The 16,741-nt window shown below is 42.3% G+C and overlaps 1 protein-coding gene across 1 annotated transcript; it reads left to right on the plus strand.

The window, feature by feature from the left end:
* The first annotated feature begins 7,736 nt into the window (after window positions 1-7,736).
* LOC141250471 (uncharacterized) lies at window positions 7,737-9,949 on the plus strand. Its single transcript, XM_073669985.1, is given in 8 exon segments — window positions 7,737-8,054; window positions 8,057-8,425; window positions 8,567-9,028; window positions 9,097-9,230; window positions 9,302-9,480; window positions 9,549-9,616; window positions 9,618-9,714; window positions 9,717-9,949. Coding segments are annotated over 8 exon segments (1,860 nt in total).
* The last annotated feature ends 6,792 nt before the right edge of the window (window positions 9,950-16,741 follow it).

Consider the following 16,741-nt stretch of genomic DNA (forward strand, 5'->3'; position numbering starts at 1 on the left):
AGTATGTATTTAAAAAACACGTTTCTTTTTTTCCTTATAAATGGAATTCAGATTATTATTATTTTTTAAAATATTTTTTACTGCTTTTTCTTGTATATGAAAAGTAGGTATTCACTCAAATTCAACGCTTTTTTTTGGTTTTACAAAATTTAAAAAATCTCATTTTATTCAAATTGACGTAGCAGAAGGTATAGAAAGCCTAGATAAATCTAATAATCTATTGATTAGTATCTAATACCAGATTAGTAGCTTCCAAGTTCAATTAAAATACTAGAAGTTTGGGAAGAATGGCTATGCCACGAGAATATTCATAAATTATAGTTGTCTTATCTACTATAACAGAGAAACTAAATACGTGTCCCAACTAGTAATTCCAAGAAGAAAACATAATTACGTTCACATAATTAGTACCATGCATTAAGGGCCCGTTTGGTATACATATCTTAAGATATCAGATATCAGGTATGGGTATGAGATTGATATCTTATATTTGTGTTTAGTAAGATATAGAAATCGGTTGATATCTTTGAGAATAACTATGGTAATCATTAACAAGAAGAAAGGAGTTTGGTTATAAAGAAATATGTAAAATAGATAAGAGGCAGAAGGGAGTATGAGTGAAATCGACTCAACATCTTTGGTTTGGCTATGTTGTGGTTAACAGGATTACAACTCATGTTCTTTCTTGGCAAGGGATACAGACTCGGAAATCGTCACTTCAAGACTGGTGGAGATGGTTTTCGGAGTGCAACAGAAGATCCAACAATGTCTATCTTAGCGGCTACTTGCTATAACAAACTCGTGCATCATACTTGAAAGGCTAGAAATGATGTAATTTTTAATATTAAGGGGGTGGATGTCGATGATATTAGTAGGGAAATCATTAGTTCTTGTAAGTTTAGGATGATTCATAAACTTAGGACTGACGGTAGAAGAGGTAGAGCCTTGATGCGTCGTTTGTATGGACAGTAGAGTGTTTGGTGATCCCACGATTTCATTACTATAATTTATTACCTTTCGGCGAAAAAAAAGAAGGGAATATGAGTGATAAACTCAACATAGTATTTATGTCAGTAGTCTTAATTGTAACTAAAGGCGTTCGCATCGTAAATAAATAAATAAATAAATAAAACAAAAACAAATTTTTTATTGTTTTTAAATAAATAAAAACAATAAAATTTCTACCTGCCAACAAGAATTAATTACTAAATTGATGATATTAACAAAAAAAATCTGGAATAAATATACTCCAAATTCAAGATCACTTATTTCATGGGATTCAATTTGTCAACCTAAAATTCAGGGTGTAATAGGTCTACATAAGGCGAAAGACATTAACATTTCTCTTCAGATGAAACTACTTTGGAAACTTATTGAAGATAAAAACAATATATGGTCAAACTCATTATAGAAAAATATCTTAAAAATAAATACATCCTAAATTATAACAAAAAGTCAAATATTCTTGACAATCTGAACATCTTCAATATTTAAGAGATAAATTTAAAGATGGATTATTATGGATACTAGGTAATGGTAAAAGTATAAATTTCTAGAATGAATACTGGCTCGACAATATTAATATTAAAAGTTACTTTAATCCAATTTTACACAACTATAATACAAAGGTATCGGATTTTGTTACTTCTAACAAAAATTGGGATCTATTAAAAACTTGCAACTATTTTGCCCATTAACGTTAAATCAAATCATAAAAATCTATATCCCATCTTCAGATATCGAGATAAACAAATATGGAAATTATCGAGCTCAGGTGAATTAAGTAGAAGAGCGCTATTGAATTAACCAATAAAAAACTCAACAAGCCTTAACATGGATATTTTCAACAAAACGTGGAACCTTTCATTACCCCCTAAAATAAACTTGTTTTTATGGAAAGCCCTTTCAGATTGTTTACCAACAACAGAAAGATTAAACAGATATTTCAATAGAGTTCCAAACTATTGCATCCCGTGTAATGGTCCTATTGAAACAACATCTCATTTCTTTTTGAATGCCCTATAACTATCAAAATGATAAAAAAAAATCTAGAACAACAAACAAGCAAAAATATTAATTTTAGGTGTTCTAATAACTTTCTTGATGACTTCACCTATTTCTTTACTAATAATAAAAACATAGATATAAGATACTTCCTATGGTATGAACTATGGAGAGATCGAAACAGACAAATCTTTAACAATAACACAATAAAAAATCTCCATTTGAAACGACATTTATTCAGTATCACTCCTGGATATCCATGACAAATTATAACTCTGCTAAAACTCATTAATCATAAGTCTAATAACTATAACAAAACACATAAAACGGGAAAATATATCTAAGTGGAAGAAACCCATTGATAAGTGGTACAAATAAATTTTGATGCTTCCTTTTCAACTAATGGGGAATCTCATATTGGTAGCATAATTAGAAGCAACACTAGAAGAATTATTAACATTAATCGCAAAGCAATTCATGCCTCTTCTCCAATTCAAGCAGAAACACTTGCAACTCTGAAAGCTTTAAAAATGGCTAACGAGATTAACTTGGGAAAAAATTATTATAGAAGGAGACAATCTATCACTTATAAACATGATAAGGAAAATTTGACAGGTACCATGGAGCATTCAGACTATAATCAAGGACATTGAGCTGGAAAGTCGTCAGTTCGAAGACATCAAATTTCTTCATTGTTATAGGGCGAATAATAAGACAGCCGACATGCTTGCATCAAAGGAAGCTCATAACCTAGATATAGATTATATTGTGTATATATGTAACTTATGTAACGTACCTGATAGTTATATCAGGACTTTGCGAGAAAGGATGCGTCTTACGCATCCTTTGCTCCTTAGTTTTCGTTTGAACTTTGTAAGCATTATCAAGCATGTAAATGTGGATTGCCTCCGGGTTGAGGAGGATTCCCTTTGTTTGGCTTATAATAAAAAAAATATAATATTTAAATATTTTTAAAATATTTTTTTAAAGGGTTGCGAATTATTATTCAATTTGGAGAAAAAATTAGGAATTAAACTATAATATTTTGAAGGTTGAGGTTTATAAATAAAAAAACTCGAAAAAGTTATGGTATGAGATGAAAACGGAGTTATCTAACACTACAAGGAAGATCAACACAAAGAAAGAACGCGCATGCACGTGGAGGTCATGCATTTTAGTTTCTAGTTATTCTGGTGCCCAGCGTGGTGGTCGGGTGAGGTACGTTACTTTGCTTTGTGCAACGTTCTTTATGATTTGGTTCTCGGTCAGTGGGCATGGCGGCCCCTCGCCAAGGAGAGTCTTTGGTAGGGTTGATGGGCATTGTTCAGGGGGCAATCTGTGTTGTGGGTACAACTCCAGGTTCGGCGGGGATTGTTGGTATTCGCTCCTGGAAGGAGGTTTGTGCCGGGAATTCCGCAGGGGGTAGGTTTGTTCTTTCGGTGACTTTCCTCGAGGGTAAGGTCAAAGTGAGATCCCGGGGTACGGGGATGGAGGAGCCATGCGTGAAGTTTGGGAGGGAAGCCTTGGTGGCTTTGGAGGCGCCTTGGCAGGAGGCGATTGTCCTAAAGCCGATAGGGGTCCGAGTGAACCTTTTGGTTCTGGAGAAGAAGCTCAAAGAGATGTGGAAGAGTTACAACGCGTTTCAACTTACAGATATTTCGGGGGGTTCTATTTGGCCTGGTTTGAGAAAGAAGGGAATGTGTGTCGAGTGTTGTCGGGAGGGCTGTGGGTGGTGTTTGGCAGATACCTCGCCACCCAAGCTTGTCCGACCTCTTTGACCCCAAGGGCTGACAGCATAGTGACTATGCCGGTTTGGGTTAGGGTCATGGAACTTCCGATCGTAATACTACAAGGAGGATGCGATTTCAAAGATCGTCGGAGCTGTAGGTGGTCTAGTGAGCATCGATTCCAAGATGGTGTCTGCGCAGAGAGGCTCTTTTGCTCGGTTTAGTGTTCAGGTTAACTTGTTGAGACCATTGAAAAGGTATATCCTCTTAGATGGGCGTCACTACCGATTGGAGTATGAGAACCTCCAAGCTTTGTGTGACTGTTATGGCCTATACGGACATTTCCGGAAGCCATGTCCTCGAAACAGGGTGTTGGATAAGGGTAAGGGTCTGGTGCTGGAGTCGCGTGGTGGGGAGTAGGGGGGAGCCTAGGTGTGCATGAGGTGGTTGTTCGGTCTGGGGCTGTTTCGATTTCAGAGGAGCGGGGTCAGTTGGAGGTTGGGGTCCAGAACAGTTTGTGCATCAAGCATGTGCCTTCGTAGCGGAGGTCGTCGAAATTTTCTGGGTTGTCGTTGAGGCTGAGGTTGACGTAGCAGGCGGTAAGAAGGTAGGGGATAAGGACGTCGGGATGTGTCGGAAGGAGCAGAACTTTCAGGTTTCCGTTGGAATGAGTCTAGGAATGAAGTCGTCGGGTAGCGAGGCGCCGATTTGTCAGGGCCGTCAGTGTCCTTCTTTGGGGATAAGAGATGATTTGGGGTCAGAAATTGCGCAGAGTAGCTATTGTGTCAAGGAAGGAGAAAGGTAAGGGAGTGGGGTTGTGCTCATAACAGGTGGATATAAGTGGACCGAGGTCAAATGAAGTTGGGCGGGAGTGGGCTTTTGTCAAAGGCCCAGAAGAGAAACAGAAATAGGCTAGACAAAAGACTGGTGGGCCTTCCAGCTTGGGGCCCATCACTAGGGAAAAACTAAATGATCTACTAAGGCATCCAGATTTTGGAGAGTTCTACTGAGGCTGTTATTGCGGGGTTGATTGGGGAGGAGATACCTGGGAGTAATATTGAGCAGAAGGACTCGGGTCGTGGGGTGCCTTCTACGATTAAGCGTCTTTGGGTGTGGCTTGGTGTTCTCCTGAGTATCCAAATGAAGAGCATTTTATGGAATTTTCATGGAGCTGCGAAGGATAGCTTTTGAGAGGATCGCGAGGTACTTGATTTGGAAGTTTAGCATCGACATTCTTGCCATTTTTGAAACGCAAGTTGCGGGTTCAAGCACGAGGGCCGCGTGTGATAAGCTTCAGTGGGGGGTAGTTCCTTTATTATTGGTGCGAGGGGTAGGTTAGGTGGAGTCTTAATTGTTTGGGACCATGATTCGGTGGATGTGAGAATTGTTAAGCAAACCAATCATTTTGTTATGATAGTTGTGCTTCAGTTTTTGCTACGCTCTGTCGTCGGCACCTAGGAGAGTCGACTTTTGGGTGTCTCTGGAGGAGACCGTCAGTAGGAGTGTGGGACCTACGTTGGTGGGGGATTTCAATTGTATTCTTCGTAGGGAGGAACACACATGGGGTTCGAGGTAGCTTCACTAGGAGTCGCGGGCTTTCCAATATTGGATTGATGATACCGGGCTTGTTGATGTGGTTTTACGGGGCCGGCTTTTACTTGGTGCAAAGGATTGAATACGGAAGATTATGTTGCAAAAGAGGCTTGATCGGGTATTCATGACGGTAAATGCACTTCTTAAATGGCCGGAGGTGAGGGTTAGGCATCTTCTATTATTGTGCTCGGACCATGCGCCTTTGTTTATTAACGTCAGGCCCCGGGCTTGGATTAACCGGAGTCGTAGACCTGTCCGCTTTGAAGTTATGTGGACTAGGCATCCAGAATTCATGGATCTTGTGTCCAATGCGTGGAGCAAGGTTGTCTCGGCTACGGAGGCCCTGCGACGTCTTAGAGCGGTTCTTCCAAAGTTGGAACGTTTTGGTATTTTGGAATGTTATGAAGAAGAAAGCTGACTTGCTTGGTTTGATTGACTCGATTACTCAGGCGCTGCAAATCTTCTCATCTGATGCGCTCTTCGCGGAGGTGGGCGCGACGAAAGGTGCTTTGGAGGCGGTGTTGATCGAGGAGGAAGACCTTTGGTGAAAAAAGTCAAGGGAAGCATGGCTTGTCGAGGGGGATATGAATACGGCATTTTCCATGCATCCACGCTTATCAGTCGGAGGAGGAATAGGGTGAGGGTACTTGTGGATGATCAAGGGACTTGCATGTCGAATACGAGGCTCCTTGAGAGGTTGGTAGTTGATCATTTTAGGGACCAAATCTCTCTTCCTATTGAGGAGCTCTCTCTTATTGTGAGCCCGCATAACTTATTTTGCCCGACTTAACGAGGAAATGTGGAGATCGGTCAATGCGGCATTCCATATGTATGAGTTCAAGCGTGCCCTTATGGGTATGGGGGGCCTCAAGGCCCGGGTCCGGACGACTTTCAACCACTCTTCTTCCAAAAGTGTTGGGATACGGTGGGTGACTCGGTGTGTGAGGTTTTCACCAGTTTACTACTACCTTCAAGCTTCCGATGGGCATTAACGAGACGTATATCTCCCTTATTCCAAAGGTGTTCAACCCCGATAAGGTCGATCTCTTTCGTCCTGTTTCTCTTTGTAATGTGCTATATAATTTTTTTACTAAGTGCTTAATTTACCGGTTGCAAAGAATAATTCCTTGTCTTGTGAGTTTGACCCAAAGTAGCTTTATTCCGGGTCGTCTTATCAACGACAATATTGCTCTTGCGCAAGAGGTGGTTCACACGCTCAAGAGGAAACAAGGGATGAAAGGGTACATGATCATGAAAAGGTACATGATCATGAAAATTGATCTTGAGAAAGCGTACAATTGGCTCCGTTGGGATTTTGTGGTGGATACTTTGGTGGATGCGGGGTTCCAGATGAGTGGGTTCATTGGATTTCGGAGTGCATCTCAACTTCTTTGATGCGTGTGTTGTGGAATGGGGAGTGCACGGAGGAGTTTAGTCCATCTTGGGGCATTAGGCAAGGGGAATCGATTTCTCCACACCTATTCGTTTTATGCCTCGAGAGATTAAGCCAATTGATTGAAAAATCTCTTAGCAAGAAGAAGGGGAAGCATGTGTTCGTATTTAGAGGAGGCTCTCCGCCCACACATATTATGTTTGCGGGTGATATTCTTCTTTTTTTTTTAGGGGGGGGGGGGGGAGCGTTAGTGGCGCAAGTTTCCAAGTTTCCGATCACGACGGTAGGTGGTTGTCTGGTTTTGTTTGGTATATTAGTGCGTCCTTAGTCCCTATGGCCGAACTTTAGGGTATAGTTTCGGGGATTTCTTTAGCCATGAACAATGGTTACAAGAGGGTTTATATAGAAACGGATTCGCAAGTTGCGCTTCTGTTACTAGACAAACCTATGGATAGTAACTATCCTCTCTCTAGCCTCATTGACAAGGCGAAGAGCTTATTGGATAAGGACCGACTGTGCCAATCTCGTCATGTTTTTCGTGAAGCCAATGAAGTGGCAGATTCATTTGCTTTGAATTTCGGTTTTGGTTTATCCGTACTTCTTTCTTCCCCGATAGTATTCAAGGGAGACATAAAAACGGTTACACCCTATTTAATTTCATTGTAGTCCATTTTTATTTTAATTTACACGTACGGAACTCCACTCCTATTTAACACACAAAAAGAAAATGCATCAAAGGTTAAAGCGGGAGGGTCGGTGTCACTTGCTGGTAAATGAGATGAGATGAGATGCATGATTTTGGAGCATATATTAATAATAATGATAATAATTAGAAAAAACGAATAATCCAGTTGGTGGCGACCGACGGGTGACCACACCCGCAAGGAAGCAATTCCATTTAATTTAATTACAATCTCATCCTTCCCACACTCTCACAACTCACAACACAACCGACAGAGAGAGAGAGCCGGAATCCACACGCTACGCTAGATCTTGGTTTCAGATCTCGATCCAATATCATGTATGGGCGGGATGTCTGGGGCGGGCCGCTGGAGATAGCGGCGGACTCGGCCACCGACGATGACCGCAGCCGCAACCTACAGGACTACGACAGGGCCGCCCTCTCCTCCTCCAGGCAGCTCGACGAGACGCAGCAGAGCTGGCTTCTCGGCCCCACCGAGCAGAAGAAGAAGACCAAGTATGTCGATCTAGGCTGCATCATCGTCAGCCGTAAGATCTTCCTTTGGACAGCTGGCACCATCCTCTCCGTCGCCTTTCTCATCGGTTTCATCTTCCTCATCGTCAAAACCCTTCCTCACCGCCGCCACCACGCTCCTCCCCCGACAACTACACCATCGCCCTCCAAAAAGCCCTCATGTTCTTCAACGCTCAACGATCCGGCAAGTTGCCTAAACACAACAATGTTTCATGGAGAGGCAATTCCTGTATGAACGATGGCAAATCCGATTCCTCCACCATTTTCAAGGATCTCAAAGGGGGCTTCTACGATGCCGGAGATGCCATCAAATTCCACTTCCCTAAATCCTTTTCCCTCACTCTCTTGAGCTGGAGTGTCATCGAATACAGCGCCAAATACGATGCTGCTGGCGAGTTGGATCATGTCAAGGAGATTATTAAATGGGGAACGGATTACCTTCTCAAAACTTTTAACTCTTCTGCTGATTCCATCGATCGCCTTGTCGCTCAGGTTTGTTTCTCTTATACTTCATTTCCTTCCATTTATTGCTCTAATTACCTTGTACATATATTTCTATACTTTTCAATATAAGAAGATCCATGACATGGAGTAGGATCCGTTCTGTAGATTAGCTAATTAGAGTGTCAACAGGTCGGAAGTGGTGATACATCACACGGTAGTACAACTCCGAACGATCACTACTGCTGGACACGGCCAGAGGACATTGACTACGCCAGACCCACGACAGAGTGTCACAGTTGCTCTGATCTGGCTGCTGAAATGGCTGCAGCATTAGCTTCAGCCTCCATTGTTTTCAAAGAAAACAAAGCCTACTCACAGAAGCTTGTTCACGGTGCAAAAACTCTGTTCAAATTCTCCAGAGATCAAAGAGGAAGATACAGTGCCAGCGGATCTGAGGCTGCCATGTTTTACAACTCATCCATGTACTGGGATGAATTCGTATGGGGCGCTTCTTGGTTGTATTACGCCACCGGAAACAATACTTATCTTCAGCTTGCAACTAATCGCAATCTCGTTAAACACGCCGGTGCCTTCTGGGGTGGCCCAGACTACGGCGTCTTCAGCTGGGATAACAAACTAGCTGGAGCTCAAGTAAGTTAACATTCTAATGGTATCTACCATTAATGATAGTGTACTTACATTTTTTCGTGAATTTCTAGGTACTTCTTACTCGTTTGAGGTTGTTTCTGAGCCCTGGATATCCATATGAAGACGTTCTGGGGACATTCCATAACCAGACCGGGATAGTTATGTGCTCCTACTTGCCCTATTTCAACAGCTTCAACAGAACAAAGGTAACATTCCATCTCCACATTCAAAATTTCCTCCCTTTTCATCATCTAATTTACCCATAAATGTGTTATTAGGAGGGATGATTCAGTTGAATCACGGAAGACCTCAACCTCTTCAGTACGTAGTGAACGCCGCGTTCTTGGCTACTCTGTTCAGCGATTATCTAGACGCTGCAGACACACCAGGCTGGTACTGTGGACCCAATTTCTACTCAACGGACGTCTTGCGTGAATTTGCTCAAACGCAGGTAGGTGCAATACAATAAATACATTGATCTTATTACGTTGAATAATGAATTGACGAGTAATTTCTTCTGCAGATCAATTACATTCTGGTAAAAACCCTAGGAAGACGAGCTATTTAGTGGGGTACGGCGATAAATACCCTGAAGCATGTGCACCACAGAGGGGCATCGATCCCGAAGAATAAAGTGAAATACTCGTGCAAAGGAGGGTGGAAATGGAGGGATTCGAAGAAGCCAAACCCGACACGATAGTGGGAGCGATGGTGGCGGGGCCCGACCAGCATGACGGGTTCCATGACGTCAGAACGAACTATAATTACACCGAGCCGACTCTTGCGGGGAACGCCGGTCTGGTGGCGGCGTTGGTTGCTTTGTCTGGAGATAAGAGCGGTGGTATTGATAAGAACACCATTTTCTCGGCGGTTCCGCCCATGTTTCCAACTCCACCACCTCCTCCGGCGCCGTGGAAACCGTGAGTGCTGTTGGAAGAAGACCGTCGGTTATCCATGTTTTTTTTAAATCACTTTTTTGTGTGCTTTATTAGGTGGCTTACGTAGAATATATCCTTGTTTTTTTTTTTCTTCCGTTTATACAGATAGTGTATATGTATGTGTGTGACAGTGACGATAATGTATTCTTTTCAATAATGAGATATCATTCTTTCTTGTTAACAAAGATGAATTAGCCTCTCAAGCATTGACCAAGTAGCTATTTTTCTCATATTATTCACCAGTGGCGGATACTGCTAAAAGTGATTAATCTAAATTATCAAGACACATGATCTTTAAAAAAACCTCTAGCTCTTGAAGGTAAGAGTGAAGAGAAAGCTCGAAGGATTGTCATTCGGGTAGTTGCTTCAATCGTGTGTAGAAAGGAAGTCTGTTGCGATGTTGTTATCTCGGAAAATATGGTGACATCGAATAGGGATGCAAGACTGAAGTAATTCGTGGTTTATTAGTTACTTCCTTAACCATCCTAGACACTCAAACTGAATAACTTACCAAACTAATGAAGAAGCACACAACTCAACAACAATGGGCTTATAAGTATTTTTGAACTTGACAGCTTTTTCTCAAGACATTTATACCAAGTTTTGTTTTTGGTTGAAATCAAATATACACCATCAGAGGATGAGAATCTTCCCCTAGTTACAAAATTCATAACCAAAATATCCAGCCCCTCCTCCTAAATAAACCCACACCTAGGGAACTCAAGGGAGGGAAGAGTCATACTAACTCCTTGATGATCTCACATATCGAGTCTCAAGGGAGTTAAAGAAATCAGGCCATCACTAAATGATGCTCTCACCACATAAACCGACCATAACAACCCAAAGAAACTAAAACTCATACATCTACAAGAACACAACTCACAAACAAGGATAGTTGATAGAATTAGAGAGATCTGTAATTTGGAAAATCATATCTTGGTTTATCATTGAAAGGAGGAAAGTTTAAATAACTTTACAGAACAATCTCCTAGAATAATTACATGCTAGAAATAAGGGATTTAGATGGACTAATTATGGGAAAGAGATAAGAATAAGATTATATCCTAAGAATATTCCAATAATCCCCCTCAAGTTGGCGCATGTGGATCAATAATGCCCAACTTGGCTAAGAGGGATTGAATTGCACCTTCCCGAGTGCCTTCGTGAAAAGATCGGCGGGCTGCATAGTAGTGGAAATATGCCTCGTGCAAATAGTTCCAGACTGGATGTGATCGCGCACAAGATGGCAGTCGATCATCTATATGTTTTGTGCGCTCGTGGAAAACTGGGTTGGCAGCGATGTGAATAGTTGCCTGACTGTCACAGAATAAAAGCATCGGGGAAGAATGAGAGACGCCTAAGGAACGTAACAAAGACTTGAGCCATACAAGCTCACGACAAGCTGAAGCCATAGCACGGTAGTCAGCTTTGGCAGACGACCTGGATACTGTAACCTGCTTCTTGGTCTTCCATGAGACCTGAGAGCCACCAAGCATAATGAAGAAGCCAGTGAACGAGCGCCGAGTGATAGGACAAGAAGCCAATCAGAATCACAATACCCAATCAATTGCAATGAGGTTGAAGAAGAAGGTGGAGACCCTGACCAAGATGACCCTTAAGATAATGCAGAACACGGAGTGCAGCCTGCCAATGATCCACCTTCGGAGCTTACAGAAATTGCACAAGGGTGTGCACGACATAGGACAACTCAAGACGAGTGATCGCCAAATAGATTAGGCGACCAACTAGACGACAATACTGCTCAGGTGACTCATATAATGGACTGGACGAGGAGGCCAGTTGATGGTTCTGATCCATCGGGAATTCGCTGGGACGGGCTGCTAGAAGACCGGCTTCGGTCAGAATATCTAGCATGTATTTGCGCTGAGAAAGAAAGATGCCAGAGGAGAGCAATTTCAATGCCGAGAAAATACTTGAGAGTGCCCAAATCCTTCATATGAAAGCATCTACTAAGATAAGCCTTGAACTTAGTGATGGCTTCAAAATCATTTCCTGCGACAATAAGATCGTCCACATAGACAAGCACGTGAATAGTGACAGCATGAACCGTGTAAGAGAACAAAGAGTAATCAGCATAACTTTGAGTTGAAACCAAACTGTCGTAGAGCAGTAGACAGTTTAGCAAACCAGTTATGCGGCTCCTGTTTAAGACCATATAAAGACTTCTACAGACAACAAACATGGCCAGATGGAACATTAGGAAGACCGGGCGGAGGTGTCATGTAAACCTCCTCATCAAGATCACCGTGAATAAAGGCGTTGTGGACATCCATCTGATGTAATTCCCAACCGCGGATAGCAGCCACAGATAAGAACACCCGAACAGTAGCCATCTTGGCTACGGGAGCAAAGGTTTCGCCATAGTCAACTCCCTCAATTTGGCGATTGCCCAAGACAACTAAACGGTCCTTATGGCGTTCAACAGAGCCATTAGAATGATACTTGATGCGGTAAAACCATTTGCAACCGATGGGCTTTTTGTCTACATGAAGAGGTGTAAGACACCATGTACCATTAATTTGAAGAGCATCAAGTTCGCTGCGCATAACAGCTCGCCAATCCTCCTAGAGAGTAGCTTATCGATAAGACACAGGTTCAGTATGAGTTGTGACCGCTGCTAGAAATTGCACATGAGATGCTGAAAAATTAGAACAACTAACAAAATCAGCAAGAGGATAGCTAGTACCTAAGGACGATGATTGTGGAACGGTTCAGTAGGGAGAGCAGAGGGGTTTATACTGGTGATAGTGTCGCAGATAAAGCCACGAAGACGAACAGAGGGTTGTCTATCGCGATGCATAACACGACGAGAATGAGCCTTAGCCGGAACAAGGACACGCGTAGTAACGACAAACGGACTTAAGAGACTAGTAGTATCCGTGTCGTAAGCAGAATCCGTGTCCATTGGCTGTTCAGAATCAATAACAGTGGAGGTTGTAGGAGGACCCCGCATCGCCTCATGCGAGGAGTCATTGTAAACCGACGCGAATGGCACGAGATGCGGAGAAGGCACTACTGACGGAACTGGCGCAGCAAACGGAAAAACATGCTCAAAGAATATAACATCACAACTGAAGAAATGCACCTGTGTTTCTAAATCATAGAGCAACCAAGCTCGCTTTCCTGTTGGATACCCGAGAAACAGACATTTTGTGCTTCGTTGACTGAATTTGTCCGGATTGCGTGGTGTTTGAGCCGCAAAGCAAAGACACCAAAGACGCGTACGTGAGAGTATGATGGAGCCCGATGATGTAGAATATCAAATGGTGTACGGTTTCCAAGCATAGGAGTCGGCGTCCAGTTGATTAGGAAAGCCGCAGTAATCAAGAGGAAGTTGAGCTTGAAAACGTAGAGCGCAAGCAACATTCAGAATGTGCCGATGGTTGCACTCAACGCATCCATTTTGCTGAGGTGTTGCAACGCACGAGGTCTCCATAAGGATTCCGTGCTCCGCCATATACAACCGAAGAGGTAAGAACTCGGTACCATTATCAGTGCGCATCCGACGAACCTGTGAGTTATATTGAGTGCTAACCATGGCACAAAAAGTACGAAAACAGGCAGCAACGTAGGATTTGACCTTCAAGAAATATATCCAAACAACTCTGGAAAAATCATCTACAATGGTGAGAAAAGATCGAGCACCAGTAGAGTTTAAAGTACTATATGGACCCCACACATCACAATGAACCAAATGAAACAAATCAGAAGCTTTATTAGAACTTTCCGGAAAAGACAAACGAGTTTGTTTTGCTTTGAACCAAGAATCACAAGGATCAATATGCTATAAAGAATGACTGCTGAGGTTGAAAGCCAAAATAGAAGCTAAAACTGAACTTGAAGGATGGCCGAGTCGTCTGTGCCACAACAATGTTGAATCCGATGCAGAGCGAACAACAGATGCCTGAGCCCCTGGATTTAGAAGTTGCAGCCAGTAAACCTCACTATGCTCTCTACCCACGCCAATCACTGTCCTCGAATTGATTTCCTGTATAACACAAAGACTCGGTGAGGTCAGAACAAGTAGCTGCATGGATTTAGATAGCTGTGTAAACGAGATTAGATTGACATCCAAATTTGGAACAAATAGCACATTAGGTAAACAGTAAGTGCTAAATCGAACAGATCCTTGACGAGTGGCAGTAGAAATAGTGCCATTTGACATCTTAACCGTGATTGGAGGTACATCAGACAAGTCTCGAAGAAGAGAAAATTGCCTGTCATATGGAAAGACACTCCTGAATCTAAAATCCAACGATATAACATACCAGATTGAGGAGAAGAAGCTTGAAGAGAACTGAACATGTTCAGAACTGTCGTCCACTGATCAGCCGACAAAGCAGGACCGAAGGCTTGCCGATCGGAAGCACTCAGATGCGATGAAGGCGCCGAAATAGAGGTCTGCGCGACATTGGCAAAAACAGGTGGACGATTTTGCTGTTGTGTCGAACGATTCTTCTCACGAGCAACTAATTTCTCCTTAATTAAGCCAATCCGGGTAGCCAATAATTTGAAAGCATCCGGATTTTTCATGGCCGTTCCGATCACAGTGTGCACATATAAGATGTTTACGTTGATTGTACGAGACTCTCTTTGAAGAAGATGCTGCAGAGGACGTTGATGGCATTGTAACTGCAAACGCAACTTGACCAGTGGGTGGGTTCGCGGGTGGATATAACCATTTGAAATACTCTTCCTGAACGGCAAGAGCATAAACCCGATTGATAGCAGGAAGAGGTTCCTGAGCAATGATATTGGACCGCAGAGATCCAAAAAGATTGTCGTCTAGACCAATCAAAAATTGGTGAACCCGCTCTTCGAGAATTTCTTTAGACCGGAGCGGAGTATGCTCGTAGGTACAGAGGCCGTAGAGACAGTCGAGCGGTGGGAGATATGCATTGAGTTCTTCCCATAGTTTCTTCAAAGTATTGAAGTAGGTGGCAACGTTCGTACCTGATTGATGACAGTTGCTAATTTGAGTCCGGATTTGAAGCTTCTGGGAGCCATTTCCGAGGTTGAAGCGTTGATGCAGATCGTCCCATAGTTGTTTCACGTCTGGGAAGTACGACACAAAACTGCGAAGAGAAGGAGCAATAGATTGAAGAATCCAACCTGCAATCATGGAATTAACCGCACACCAGTCATCGAGAGTCGGAGATTCTGTGGCGGTTGCGAGAGGCTTCGTGATGGAGACATCTAGAAAACCAAGTTTGTGCTTGGCACACAACGAATTACGGAATGCCAGTACCCATTCATCATAATTGTCGCTTGTGAAAGATACCGGGCATAGATTGAGACTGGGGTGATCGCCGAGATGAAGTTAAAAGGGAGACGTAGTAGAGAGGGGTTTATCCGCAACCATGTTGTCAACGGCGGGGGCAGACATTGATCGGCGACCTGAGGAAGAAGATGCGGAAGCTAGGGTTGGTGTTTAGGATCGTTTAATCTGATACCATGATAGAATTAGAGAGATCTGTAATTTGGGAAATCATATCTTGGTTTATTATTGAAAGGAAGAAAGTTTAAATAACTTTACAGAACAAATCTCCTAGAATATTCCAATAATAGCCAAATTAGATATGAAATCTTCGTCTCACTGCAGTGTTCCTTCTAGTGTTAGTTGAACACTTGAAACCAATTCCCATAGTACAATTTCTCACCTCTAAAAACCCTTCTATTGCTTTCCAGCCAGAGGTGATAAATAGTAGCACAATATTGCTTGTTCCTTTCCAACATAACATACCAATCATTCAGATCATGAGGCCTCCCACTACTTTGGCCCATCTTAGCACTTTATGAAGATCATCTGAGTATAAGAGCACCCCCCCACTATAAGTGGTTATGACTGTATCACAAGTAGGAAGTCTGTCCAACATCGCCATCCAGCATATAATACTCTACTTCATAGGAATCCAGCCTTTCCATATATGCTTACTCCACTTAACACTAGTGCTGACCTCCCTAAAAGCATCATCCATTTCATAGCAACACATTTTTCCATCAGAATTAAGAACACTACCCACATTAACCTGTTCACCAGTCATATCCTCGAGAGGAACAACAAGGTCTCCACATAAAATCTTAGCTTCCTCTATGATTATCAAGATAGATTTGAAATTCCAAGAATCATGCTCCTTATAGTCCCTAGTCCAAATATCTCCTCACCTAATCACAATGTTCCTAGCATAATCAATCCACAAGTTCCTTCTGTCGAGATGAAGTTCAAATATAAGCCGGAATAACATCGTTTTGTTCCATGAAAGAATCTCCTTAATGTTAAGACCTCCTTCATTTAGAGGTCTAGTAACCTTTCTCCGGGAAACCACACCATATGGCATACTTACTTGATGCGGGGATTAGGTGCAATTACGATCTAGCCGTCAAATCTCACAAAACACAAAATTAAATTTAGATATGAGGCACGAAATTGATCAAATAACAAGAAATTGAACAAGAACAAGAGGCCTATATAGGGAGAAGAAAACCGGGACTCAAATTGAGGAACTCGCAATGCCAAAGGCAAAAAAGAAATCGTAAATCTAGCCAAGACTTCGTCTTCTACAAGTCCACACAAGCAAAGTATCTGATCGATCCTTGAAGCACGGAGATGAGGCTTCTCAAACTTGCAACCACCAACTCGAAAGAAGCAATGAATGCAAAGATTAGAAACTAAATATTTGCACACACGATTCACACGAGACTCTCAAGCAAGTTCAACAAAACTACAATGTTGTTTTTTTTATCAAAGAAAGTCTAA

Source organism: Phyllobates terribilis, unplaced genomic scaffold, assembly GCF_046119375.1.
Source record: "Phyllobates terribilis strain yellow unplaced genomic scaffold, ASM4611937v1 Scaffold_5762__1_contigs__length_49253, whole genome shotgun sequence".
NCBI lineage: Eukaryota > Metazoa > Chordata > Amphibia > Anura > Dendrobatidae > Phyllobates > Phyllobates terribilis.